Source organism: Asterias amurensis, chromosome 16 (genome assembly GCF_032118995.1).
Source record: "Asterias amurensis chromosome 16, ASM3211899v1".
NCBI lineage: Eukaryota > Metazoa > Echinodermata > Asteroidea > Forcipulatida > Asteriidae > Asterias > Asterias amurensis.
In genome coordinates this window covers 14,748,414-14,762,303 of record NC_092663.1, presented here as the reverse complement: position 1 = coordinate 14,762,303, position 13,890 = coordinate 14,748,414, and the positions used below count along the sequence as shown (strand labels likewise).

The window sequence follows — 13,890 nt, the reverse complement described above, 5'->3', positions numbered from 1 at the left end:
CTGCCTTCCTTAAAGGCATTGGACACTATTGGTAATTACTCAAAATAATTGTCAGCATAAAACGTTACTTGGTAACCAGCAATGGGGAGAGGTTGATTGGATAAAACATTGTAAGAAACGGCTCCCTCTGAAGTAACTTAGTTTTCGAAAAAGAAGTTATTTTCCAAAACAATATTTGAATTTGATTTCGAGACTTCAGGATTAGATTTTAAGGCCCCAAAATCCAGCGTCTGAAAGCAGACACATTTGTGTGACAAGGGTGCTTTTTCTTCCATTATTATCTCGCAACTTCGACGACCAATTGAGTTCAAATTTTCACAGGTTAGGGTTATTTTGTGCATACGTTGTGATACACCAAGTGAGAAGACTGGTCTTTGGCAGTTACCAATGGTGTCCAGTGTCTTTAAAGGAGTACCTTATAATTCTCGAGAAACAACTTTGCTCCTATGGACACCCTTTAGGTGCTATGCAAATATTAAAATACTAGAGATCCGTTGATTCCTCCTCGATCGTACACTTATACTTTCATACAAGGTAAAGAACACATTTTCTCCACGCAGTGATGCTCTCGCATCACTCAGCTTCAAAAACCACTGAGGCTATAACTTAATTTACCGCGGCAGCTGGGAAGATTGTTGCCCGTGAAGTTTATCCAGTAATCGATGGAAATTGCTTGGGAATTGTTCGCTGATCGAACGGGGGGAAATTGTCCTGCGTATGTGACAATTTAAAACCGGGGAGTCGTATGGCTGATTTTCGGGGTATCATTTTTCTCTGCGTCGCGGGGGGGGGGGGGGGGGGGAGTCAAGGAGATCCCCCGAAGCTTGACGGTTCTCGTGAAGGGGATATCTTTTCAATGCGGAATGGCCTTATTCAATTTCCACAAGAAATGATTGCCGATATCTCAGTACAATAACAGATTTCAGAAATGTAATATTATCCCCGGGTATTGAATGGAAGACGTTGAATATGAAACGTCTAACTGTTCAAATAAAAATTTTCCCCCTTTTTTTTTTTTAAATATCCACCCTTTCAATTTGTCTGTTCTTTATTTTGTACTTTGAATTGCGACTTTTGAAAAGAAAGCATGCAACCGGAATGGTCGGATTAAAAGTACATGTTTTCATTTGGGTTTATGTCGTGTGTCGTTTTCTGGATATAAGCCCACCATTTGAAAAGGGGTAAAAAACGAAGGTGCAAAAAGACAGCTACAAAAGAGAGAGAGAAAATGAGAATAAATTCGAGGATTAATTATTTGGCAATAATGACCTTTAGAAACTGCAGTTTATGCCGGGGGGCTGGAATATATTGATATTTAGCCAGGACGCTAATTTGTACAAATACATTTTTTTCACTTTGGGAGTTCGATACAAGGACTTGGTTTTATTTTACAAAATAATGTTTAAAGGGGTAAGGTGAGAAAATAAATGAGCCGTAAATACAATTGGTTCTATTGTTTGAAAGGACAAATTGACAGTGGATTTATTTACACATTAGGTCTACTTCACAAAATTTAAATTCTATTGCGAAATAATTTTCCTGAAAGCAATATAGTAAATTTGAGTGCGAGTTGTAGTTAACCCTTTCCCACTACTTCGGAATTCGAATAATTATTTCTGAGGCCGCACTAATATGTTATATCACCACCTTATATCCCTTAGCTTCTTAACAAAACATTAGTAAGCATAACAAAATTATGCCGTGCCACATGTTCCTTCTGTGACCAGGGCCCAATTTCATAGCGCTGCTAAGCACACAAATTTGCTTAGCATGAAATTTCTTCCTTGTTAAAAACAGGATTACCAACCAAATTTCTACGTGATTTTCAGGATAAGCAAACAACAGCTGAATACCAGTAACAAGCATTATGCAACAAATGGAAAATTCGGCTGGTAATCCTATTTTATCAAGGAAGAATTTTCATGCTAAGCAAATTTTTCTGCTTAGCAGCTCTATGAAATTGGGCCCAGGGCTCAATTTCATAGAGCTGCTAAGCAGAATATTGTCCTTGTCAATTTTCTCTGCTTAGCAAATATGAGCAGGGAACCAGATTCAAACAGCATTATTCATCATGGCTGATAACTTGTTGTTGATGAGCAAGATCTGTCTGTGATTATAGCCATTTCTTTGGTGTTTAACAGTTTATAATAAAATTGGTCCATATGTATATTGCTTAGCAAAAACTTGTGCTTGCTGCAATTTTGATTTTAACACCGCTGGGCCCACATAACATTGTTTTACTGTTTCACACTTAATAAGCCTAGTACTGAAAGGACATTTTTAGCGGTACGATCGTCCACTGATATGAAACAATGTGAGCGGTTGGTTCAATTGTGTTTTTCCATTTCATTTTAGGTTTCAATACGGCAGAGCAGGAATACAGGATTTATAAAGGGTAACCAGCTTTACACGTGTATTATACAGTGGGTAAGTGCACTATACAAGTACGGGCCCAGTTTTTTAAAGCTTTTAAGCAGAACATTTGACACATTTTGCTGAGCAAAAATATTGAGGGGCACCAGTCAAAACAGTGTTAACTTGGTTTTACTTTGGCTGGTTACTCGTTTCTGTTTAATAAGCAATACATTTCTGTGCTTAGCAAGTTTTTTTGTGCTTACAGACTTTATGAAATTGGGCCCTATAAACACAGTCATGCATCTTGTTTTATAAACTATGAATTCATGCATGAATCACTACTTAATATAAATAGCAATAAATATGGTTTAAATGTTGAACATCTTAAAATGTACCGAGCCTGAAAGACATTTTCTACACCTTACTACTGATAGTTAATAATCATAGGGAAATATTACAGTTTATATTAAGTTTGGTCTGTACAATTTTACTTAAGTTTCAAAAAAGAAATTGACCTTGTCTTTTATGAGCCTCCGTAAATGAATGTTTGCCTCACGTCATTGTTCGTATACATACGTCACACAATGGGAGACTTTAGGTAGCAGTCTTACCAGGTAATATCCATTGTTATCGGTCATGTGTGCAAGCTCAGAACTATGTAAACAATGAAAATTTACCCGGTAAGTCTGTTGCCACCTAGTGTTCAAAAGTTCCCCATTAGCATCAGCTGACAATTACAACACATTCTTTTTAAAGTTCAAATTTACTTCCAATTATTCTTTATTACACTTGTAGTAGTCGTTGTGTTAAAATTATTACCGTTAGTGTTGTCACATATCCAACAAGAGAACCAAACTGATTGGGTTTTAAAATAACACTAAACTCTCCAACCACAATTACATTGGTGTTATTTAAACACCATTTCAGGTGTTAATTTTGATTGTATCTATAATAATGTGACAACACCCTTGATCATAAGCAGTTTCTTAGGGCGACATAGGGTTCTAAAGACATAATACATTGTTACATCTACAGGCACGACGAATGCTATCTATGGTTATCAGAGTCGGGTAAGAGAGATGTTTAGTCGAACGTTTTGCTCATACCAGCCCCTTTCAGCATGCTACTAAATACGACCACCAAGTAAAAATGCAAATAAATGGACTCTTACAGCCCGATGACAAAAACAAACTGCACAAACTGGGGAAGTAAAATTGAAACCAGTATGGTCACAAAGATAAAAACATTTACCGTTCACAACATAGGGTGTAAAATTAGCACAAGTTCTGGGGAAGTAAAAATGAAACCAGTATGGTCACAAAGATATAAACATTTACCGTTCACAACATATGGTGTTAAATTAACACTAGTTTCAATTTGGTGGTATTTTAGTATTATATGATGTTATTTTTGATTTTCTTTGAATACATGTTTGTGACCTTTAACACCCCATTTTCTTTCACTGTATATTCATCCCAAAACTTGTGTTCAAAAATCTGGAAAAAATTAATCTGCTTTTGGTTAGGGTGGTCAGTCTTTCCCCAAGTGAAGCCAATGCTATAAACCCCCACTTAACTCACAATTGAAAGTTCTAGTTTTGTCTCAAACCTTACTCGGTCCAGAATCTACTTGTTATAACTAGCTTGTAATCATGTAAAACAAAATACATAGCTTATAATTTATACAGTTTGTCTAGTGCACAAATTCGTACACGGGCAAAAGTTGCAGATTCCTAATCGGGCCCTAATTATGTTAATTAGCGAGAGCATTTTTGACAACTACATGAAGCTGGCTCCGGAACGTAGACTGGATATTGTTGACCGGTGATGGCGTTTCCTGCGCTGTCATAGCAATCACTCAGCATTACCTGCTTCGGTCTCAGGCTCCGTTCCCTGCAGCAGTTGCATATCTGTAGAAAATGACAAAATAATAAATAGCGGGAAACTCGTTAAAGGCACTGGACACGTTTGGTAATTGTCAAAGACCAGTATTCTTACTTGGTGTATCTCAACATATGCATAAAATATCAAACCTGTGAAAATTTGAACTCAATTGGTCGTCGAGGTTGCGAGATAATAATGAAAGAAAAAACACACTTGTCACGCGAAGTTGTGTGCTTTCAGATGCTTGATTTTGAGACCTCTAAATCTAATTCTGATTCCTCTGATTTCTGAAATCAAATTCGTGGAAAAATACTTCTTTCTCGAAAACTAAGTCACTTCAGAGGGAGTCGTTTCTAACAATGTTTTATACTATCAACATCTCCCCGTGACTCGTTACCAATTAAGGTTTTATGCTAATAATTATTTTGAGTTTGAATTACCAATAAGGTCCACTGCCTTTAATACGTAGAGCATTAGTCACTGCCTTGAACATACACAAAGCACAAACTTGGATGTTAAAATAAAGCAAACTCTGTACAATGTTATAAAAGCCATTGGACACTTTCGGTAAACAGTATTGTCCAATGCCCACACTTCGTGTATCACAACTTCTATATAAAATGACAAACCTGCGGAAATTTAGGCTCAATCGGTCATCGGAGTCGGGAGAAAATAACGGGAAAACCCACCCTTGTGTCCGCACGTTTCGCCGTGTCATGACATGTGTTTAGTTAAAATAAATCCGTGATTCTCGATATCGAGAATTGATATTGTTTTACTGTTTTCTCAAAAAGTAAAGCATTTCATGGGAAAATATGTCAAGAGAAGTCTTTCACCACTACCTTCTGTAAACCCCGTAAGTTATTTGTAAATCTGTGAACTTAGATTCTTTTCTGTACCGAAAGGGTCCAATGGCTTTGAAGGAGGCAAGCACTAGGGTAGGGTGGATTTTAGATAAGTACACTGCAACAACAAGAGTGTTATTATTGACACCATTGGTGTTGTCATATATAAATACCCAACAGTCGAGAATCAAAATGAAACCGTAAGGTGTTCAAATAACATCAATGTATGTTGGCAGAAATAAGTGTTCTTGCATATACACAGAGAGCTGTGTGGGGACTTAAACCAACATAACATATTGTGGAATAGGGTTCACTGCATAAAATGTTGAGACAGGAAGCACCAACCGTTTATGTCCAAACTTGAGTGACCATATTCCTAACACACTCAAGTACTTTGATAATGTTCTAAAAGGTAAAATACATCATAGAATACTTCATGGATGCCAGTTATCAATATCAGATTACCCTCCCCATCCTTGCCCTCCTACTTATTGTATTTTTAACGCACTATATTTATCTTGCCTTGTCAATACAAGCTACGTGCTCTATGGTACACACTGCTTAAAGGAACACGTTGCCTTGAATCGGACGAGTTGGTCAAAACAAAAGCGTTTGTAACCGTTTTTTATAAAATGCATATGGTTGGAAAGATGTTTTAAAAGTAGAATACAATGATCCACACAAGTTTGCCTCGAAATTGCGTGGTTTTCCTTCTACTGTGCGAACTAACATGGTCGGCCATTTATGGGAGTCAAAATTTTGACCCCCATAACTGGGTTAGTCGACAAGGTAAAAGGAAAACCACGCAATTTCGAGGCATGTTTGTGTGGATCATTGTATTCTACTTTTACAACATCTTTCTACCCATATGCATTTTATAAAAAACGGTTACAAACGCTTTTCAAAGACCAACTCGACCGATCCAAGGCAACGTGTTCCTTTAATACTATGGCTTGATCAATGTTACATTCATATCGGCAGCCATTTTGTATTACAAGTCATAATGCAGCTGCGTTTTTAGTAAACGTCAAAGAATGCGCGCATGATCCGGGCAAGCCCTTGCTGGCTTTCACTCTCTTGTACAGCACAGAGGAAGAGTCCTGTATATAAGGGCTCAACCTCGTTCCCAGAGGGTGATCGATCTCACCGCGCCATTTTTTTCCAAGCATGCTCGATCATAACGAGAGGTTAGTGACGAGAGGTATCGATACGGCACGCTGCCCATGGTAGCGAGGTTGATAAGGGCTAGATTCGAACGTGCCATTAGAAAGAGGCTGCCTTGCATGCGAACCACGTTTCCCCCTCCAATCAACCGCCATTTTGTTTGACATCAACCCTGCATGCTTTTGATTTCAAGTCAAGTGCATCTTAAAGTCGAGGTTTACATTTTAGTTTTTTTCGGATCTTCCTGAAGTGGATACATCAAATAGATGCCATACGCTTGGCTTACGTCTGAAGTGTGGTCTTTACTCTAAAGCAGTTTGATTTATATCATTTACAGACCTTGTCAAACCCAAATGCGAACCCCGTCGAGATATACTGCAATTTTTTCAGCTTCATTTGAAAATTGTTTGGGATCTCTTCGATTCGCCCAATTGTTGTTATTCCAAGTTGGTGAAAACATGTTTTTGCAGAACACAAAATGGTAATAGGCGTATCAAATGTTTCCGGTGCGTTTAAAAGTAGATGACCCATGATCTCATTTTCAAAAGGCAATAATTGAATAAAAAAAAGATGAGTGCACTCGTCTAAAACAAACTGTATTTTGGTTTAACATAATTTGAGAGAATCTTTCCACAATTTTCCCATAAAGTGCCGTACAGAACTAAGTGAAATCAACGGTAGAGAGGAGAGATGGGCAAACAGAGACCGCTCTCCCCTTCGTGATGCGGCCAATAACACTCAAGCCACCCACCATCAAATCAATTTTAACCGGGAGCTGAGGGAGTACGAAGGGCGGTAGCTACCGGGCGGTCACTGCTCGGATACCCATGACAGACCAACGACAGACACAATAATAACCAAGTGAGTTTTGTGGTGACACCATGTGTGTACATAACTCTCTTTGGATATTCGAACCATGTGGGCCTAAAATTGAATCCAATCAAACCCAACTGATTAAGAGTTTGCCATTGCACATTTTGACGTCAATTCTGGCCCTTGCAGATCTGTCTGAGCTCAGTAATTCAATCTGAATTCGTGTACTCCTAATTCTTATTAAATTATTCTGAGCACATGATTATCCCACACTTTAATCTCAAAGAAGCCCAATCTGCACTCCTGTGTGGGGAGAAGCAATTAATGTGCCTCATCATTCAAGTCAACAAGTGCCTAGATTCCCACATTCATTGGAAAGATACACAAGGCGGTTTTACCCCCCCCCCCCCTCCCCTCATCATGTTACCGCGTTTAAGTGAAACAAATTGCCCGGTAAATCTTGCCCAAAGCACCCCTTCAAGCGGTCTTGGTGGTACGGTGCTGGACGGGTCCACGCCGTACTCCGAACCGTTTTCAATTATGTCTTCCTTCTATTGTATGATCGATTCTTCGCCGATAGCGAAACTTAAGCTCATGGGTGCTTAAAGAGGCGCAATTGGAATTACAATCACGGCCCACAACGGGTCGGGTGGCACTTTGCGTCATGGCCGTACCGACCTCAGGCAATTTGCTCGGCTACATTGCACGATTGAGAAAATGTTGACAGTTTGGGTCGTTTTGTTTTTTTCTCGTTTTTTTTTTTTTTTTTTTTACCACCGGCGGAATTTTTAAGAACAAAAAGGTTACTCGAGTTTGTAAGCTTTTGCAATTGACCACTAATTCTTGATTTGTTTCCCGAAACAAAAAATGACAGTTTTTGAATATTTTCACTTTGACATTTCTCACGAAATTTCTCTGGTACATGACAAAGAAGGAAGCTACAAACCGACTGACAGGAAGAGATGAATATTAAAGAGGATTTTTGAACATTTTGAAAAACAACTGACCATGCTGATGTAAAAATCTATATAAAACTAACACAATGTTTCAATCGCAATAATTACCAACACCTGTCGATTTGATGTGGAGCCTTCAGAGATTAATTTCAAATTAAGTCAAGACTTTTCAACCACCACAGGCCAATTTTGTTACATATTTAAATCAATACAGGTTTCCGTCATGTACATTGTCTGTTGGGCAACGACACGGTCGGTGCGGAGGTGCTTGACTTCTCGTGCGCCTTGGTCAATAAAAAGGGAAGAAAGCCCAAGTCACGAACTGGACCGGGAGAAAAAAAAGGCAATTTTTCACCCCAGTTACCTCACAAAATTGAAGCCCAATATTTGCCCTCTGCAAGCACGCCTTGTGTGAGGCATGCACTGACGCATGTGTGTACATCGACGGAAACGTGTACCCCATAACGGAATATTCGTCGAGCAGTCAATGTCCGCAGATCGTAAAAATGAGAGGAGTGGAGGGGTGTACTTGAGAGTGACATTCAAGAACAGGGCTTGTAACAAACGAACAACAGGTCCATCATTTACTGTCAAAAAGGAAACAATAGGGTCCACGTTTGGCAGATCAAAGGAGCGTTCATAATTGGACGCCATTACACTCATGGGTGGTGTAGGGGGGGGTGGCGTTGCGGTCTTACAACGAAGTGACTGGTGTACTTGTAGTGGCATTCGAACCAGGACTTGCAACAAAATGGACAATAGGTCCATGTATACTGGGCACTGAAAAAAACAATAGGGTCCACGTTTGTCTGGACAAACAGTTAAACAATGGAGGGTTCAAGATTGGGCGCCGTTTTACGTGCTCGTGTGCGCGTATGGAGGGGGGGCGTGGTGGTGTTCCATCGAAATGACTTAGGTTTGGTTAATGGCGCTGCTATGCAAAGTTAAGTAATGTATGCTTTTGCAGTGATGGCCGGAATAACTGCAGCCAGTCGGACAGGACATCCAACCACCTGCGGGTCTGTGATTAAAGTATGGTTAAATTCCAATAATGGATGGACTCAATTTCAAAGGCAAAATTTCAAAAAGTTGACGTCACTCAACGCTTCATGGAAAGACGCGAACATAAAAAAGGTCTTAAGTTCAAGCGTTGAATTTTCATTCATAACAACCCCGAGACAGTTTCGCTATTTCTATTGGCGAAGAGCGCGTCACGTGGGGGTGTTTAAAGGGTTGATAAAGACCAGCTAGAGCATGGATGACAGGATGCACTACTACGCGCACAAATGCTATCCGAAAACTGTCTCACGAAAATGCACCACAAACAGAGCTCAAGAACGTTAGAAAACGGACAAGTGTTTTTTTTACAGAGTTCCCTACTTTATTACGTTTTTTTTTTTTTTTTTAAAGTGGCATTTACGAATGGGAATAGAATAGTAGTAACTTATTCTTAAACGGCCGTTTAAAACCGGCAGGGTCGTGCTCTTGCAATAAAGGACTTTCGGCTCGTTCCTTTAATCGCACGGCCACGACCCTGCCGGTTTTAAACGGCCGTTTAATAACTCGTCACCACTCATGTACTCCCTTAAAGAATGACATGTCCAGTCAAATGTCTTTATAAGTACCACACACTGACATTTACCCCATGGCTTAATTACCCTTTACGTCACCGTCAGGACTTGTAACAAAAGGGACAATTAGGTCCAAAATTACTGTCACAAGGAAAAACAACGGGGTCTAAGTTTATCAAGACAAAGAGTTGAACAGTGGGGGTCCACGATTGGGCGCCATTTTACATGCTCGTGTGCGTATTGGAGGTGGGGGGAGGGTTGGCGTAAGAACGTGACTTAGGTTTCGGTTATTGGCGCTGTTGCAAAATGCAAAATTAAGTAATGAACACCTTTGCTTTGATGGCCGAATTTACTTAAGCCTTCAACCACCTTTGCTTTTGCGATTATACGCCCAATTATGGTTATATCCCAATTATGAATGATCTTACAGTCAAATTAAAAAAAAAATCTGCGTCGCACTTAATGCTATTAAAAGACAAAGTATAAGCATAAAAATGTCATAAGTTCAAGCGTTGAATCTTCAATGAATGACATGTCAAGTCAAAATGACTTTGTAACTATTCCAAACGATGCCATTTACTCCCACAGCTTAATTACTCCTTACGTCACACTCCAAAGTGAATGATGTCATAGCCGCACTTTAAATGAGCATTGCACTTTCTTTCTCGTCTCAGTAGACTACTATCCCTAGGTGTTATTCTTTACCAGCCCGGTGCCCGGTTTGATTTCTAATTGTTCTTAATGTAAATCTCCCTCGCAAATGAAGATCAATTTGAGAGTCATGTTGCAAAAAAAAATGTATATAATAATCAAGATGCTCATCTTTTTCTAAAAGAAAAAAGAAATAAAATATTGAAGCTGCTAATTACCCGTTGGGCGTATACACAAAACCCGCTAAACTGGTTTATTGGAGCAATGGCTGTCTCGTGACTTCAGGGACACCAAAGCTGAGCGTTCGGGGGAGAGAGTGGGAACATAGCGGGGGGATGAAGCAGGGGGAAAAAATTAAGAAAAAAGGAAGAGTGTAAAAAAAAGGCGGTTTTTAAACAAAAAAATTGGGGAATTGAAAACAAAAATGTTTATTTTTACCCTTCACACCATGCAAAGTTAAAACCTTACCTAAAAAAGAAGCGGGAAAAAAAGAAAGCGAGGAAAAAGCGGAGACAAAAATTTGGGGCGAAAACAAGGAGTTAATTCTAATCATTCACAACATGCAAAACTTAAAACATTGTTTCGAAAAGAAAGGAGCGGAAAAGAGCGGAGAAAAAGAAGCGAGAACAACAAATTTGGCAAAAAGGAAATTGAGAAAATAAAAAAGAGTTACTTTATTCTTATCCTTCAAACAAATCACTTAAAGCAATTGGACACTTTCGGTAAACAGTATTGTCCAAAGGCCCACACTTCGTGTATCACAACTTACATATACAATAACAAACCTGTGAAAATTTAGGCTCAATCGGTCATCGGAGTCGGGAGAAAATAACGGGGAAAACCCACCCTTATTTCCGCACGTTTTGCCATGTCATGACATGTGTTTAAAATAAATCCGTAATTCTCGACAACGAGAATTGATAATTGTTTTAATGTTTTCTCGAAAAGTAAAGCATTTCATTGAATAATATTTTAAGAGAACTCTTTTACCATTACTTCTGTAATTCCTGAAAGTTATTTGTAAATCTGTGAACTTTTATTTGTTTTTTTCTGTGCCGAAAGTGTATAATGGCTTTAAAAAGGAGCGGGGAAAAAAGGCGAAAAAAGAAGCGGTAAAACATGAAGAGGTAAAGAAAAGCGGTAAAAAATTGGGCCAAAAAGGACATTGGGAACTTAAAAAAATGTATTCTTGTCCTTCACCTCAAGCAAAGCTTCAAACATCACTTAAAAAAAGGAGCGGGGCGAAAAAAGGCGACAAAAAAGACGCGGGAAAAAAGAAAGATGCTCCAATAAAATGAGATGAAATTTGACACAGTGAAGAGGAGCATCTGACAGTGTTTAAATAAAGAAGCGTGAACCATTGCATGATTGGAGAACAGGGTGAAGAGGCCTTACTCTATTCACGGGTAGCCCAGGGACCATTTCTAGGGCTAAAGTGTCTCGCCAGGGAGGCAAAACTAACTGAGCCGTAACTTCAATAAGTAAGTCTGAACTGCGGAGTTTCTTAGCCTCGGAATTTGAAAAGATACCCGACGAGTGCTTTCTTGTTGATAAAAGCTTTTTGGCTCTCCGGGGCTTCGGGCTTGGACCTTTCGTTTTTTTAGGAGGCTCTTGCTCATATTGACAAAAACCGACGTGTCGCGCAAACAGGTAAAAATGGAAGGTTGGATTGAACGGGAACTATGGTTGGGTAACAGCATGTATTTTTATATGTTGCTATATAGTGGTTTCCTATAATTATATGAGGGTGAATGGGGATCTGGGTCTTGGTCTAGCTGCGTAGGAAGGTATTTATACATGGATAGTGTTCTAGATTTGTGAGCAGGTTGGGATTAGCGGTCATTTTTGTTCCGTTATAAGAACCCGTAATTAGGAACAATGGCTTTGGCTGTGCGTAGGATCCGGCTTGCTCCGTCCCTAATTTTGAAAACGGGTATACTTTCCGTACGGATCTTCGAACAGGCGGACTGTGCCCAGTCCGGATATTCCTGAACCGATTTAATTGCCTTTGACTGAAGCTAAGATATGGTTTACAGAGTGTGGGTTCGAATCCCGGTCATGACACTTGTGTCCCTGAGCAAGATGCTTGTACGCTTCGCCTAGGGGTATAAATGAGTACCTGCTAAAGTAGAGGTTGATATTGTGTATGAAAAAAAAAAAACACTGGAGCGCCACGGTAGCTCGGGCTTGGCTGTATACTCCCCTAGGAGCTGAGAAAGAATAATGTTACATTGGCCTAATGAATGGATTTGCCCAATGCCTAGGGCATTCTAGTGTAAAGCGCCTTGCGCATTGATACGTTATTATGAAATGCTCTGTTGGGTCTAAGAACTGTATTTTTTGGGGTAATGATTGATAACTTACCTTTGAGTATCCAGTCGGTTCAGTCACACTTGGGGTCGAGGTGGTAACGCACTCTCCCTCACACTGATTAACGGTCGTGGTACCGGTACATGAGATCACTGACCCCCCGTCACTACTTTCAAACTCCTCCTCTACCGTAATAAAGCTGATCCCTACCTCACACGTGCCGGCCGGCCCTCTACGGACGGCTTGAACCAGGTCAGGCAGAAGACACATTGACAGTACGCTGAATATGAACATTGCGGCGAGGGGATGGTGGTGTTGCGTTGGTGCCATTCTGTATACGGTAGCTACCTGTAAATGTGTGAAAACAAACTCTTCATGAACTATTAATTATGTCATTTTGGGGTCAGGCGTAAAAATCGGTAGATGAACCTGTTAAACCTTCAAATTAAAGACACTGAACACTTGTTTATACACTTGTAAAGTCAACCTTGTATGAAATTCGACTCTGCTAATTATAAAGACGTACGCTTGTTGAGCAAAGACACATATAAAATGTGTCAATACACAAAATAATAACGTTTCCACAGAACACTGTCAACGTACCTATTAAGAATAGTTAACAATCCAATAATACGAAAAGACTATAGAGAACGATAACAAGTAGAAAGCGAAACCCACTATTAATTTTATAAGTTTGACTTTGTTAGTTATTAATACGTACGCTTGAACAAAGGCTCATTACACAAGTTACATTAAATGTATTTCCACATAATACTAGCGATATACGTACCTTTAAAGATATAATGAGAACAGACTATTGCTAGAACTGCAAGAAGTAGTAGGTGATTGAATTTTAACATTATGGTTTTATCATAATCGCAATCTTCCTTTTATATCGTAGTCTTCGAAATAGATTTTGCTAGGGTCGTCACGTCAGGTCGTTAACATTTTGCCATTTATAGCAAAGGTCATTTTGGTTGGTTATTAGTTTGCAACATCTATTTTCTCATATGATGTAAGAGACTTTCTGAGCCACATCCTTGATCATGCTTTAGCTTCCGCCAATCTGCATGATATCATGTTTTTTTTTGGTTTTTTTTATCAGTCAGCAGAACCACTTCTTGGTCTTTCGCAACAAGTGCCTGCCCCCATTTCCGCAATGTCGTGGTTTTTTAAAAGTTTTTTTTAACCAAAACTTGTATATGCACGTTCGCCCCAAACAAGGCTAAAAGCAACTCTTGGTATGGGGCTACAAGACAGCAATTATTTAAAGTGAAAATAACTCGGGGGAGCTGAAAGTAGGAATTAATATTCCTCATAAAACAGTCTAGATTGCAGGATG

General features: G+C 39.4%; 1 protein-coding gene across 2 annotated transcripts in view; it reads right to left on the bottom strand.

Moving 5' to 3' along the window:
• Positions 1-1,424: 1,424 nt before the first annotated feature.
• LOC139949073 (partner of bursicon-like) overlaps positions 1,425-13,890 on the bottom strand; it is a 54,282-nt gene continuing 41,816 nt past the window's right edge. Inside the window, exons 2-3 of one of the 2 annotated variants that reach the window (XM_071947476.1) lie at positions 12,603-12,896; positions 1,425-4,264 (exon numbers count right to left, since the gene is read on the bottom strand). In XM_071947476.1, the coding sequence (XP_071803577.1) occupies positions 4,112-4,264; positions 12,603-12,896 (447 nt within the window). In that variant the 3' untranslated portion in view covers positions 1,425-4,111. The remainder of the gene's footprint in view (positions 4,265-12,602; positions 12,897-13,890) is intronic. The other variant, XM_071947477.1, reaches the window with a different exon arrangement.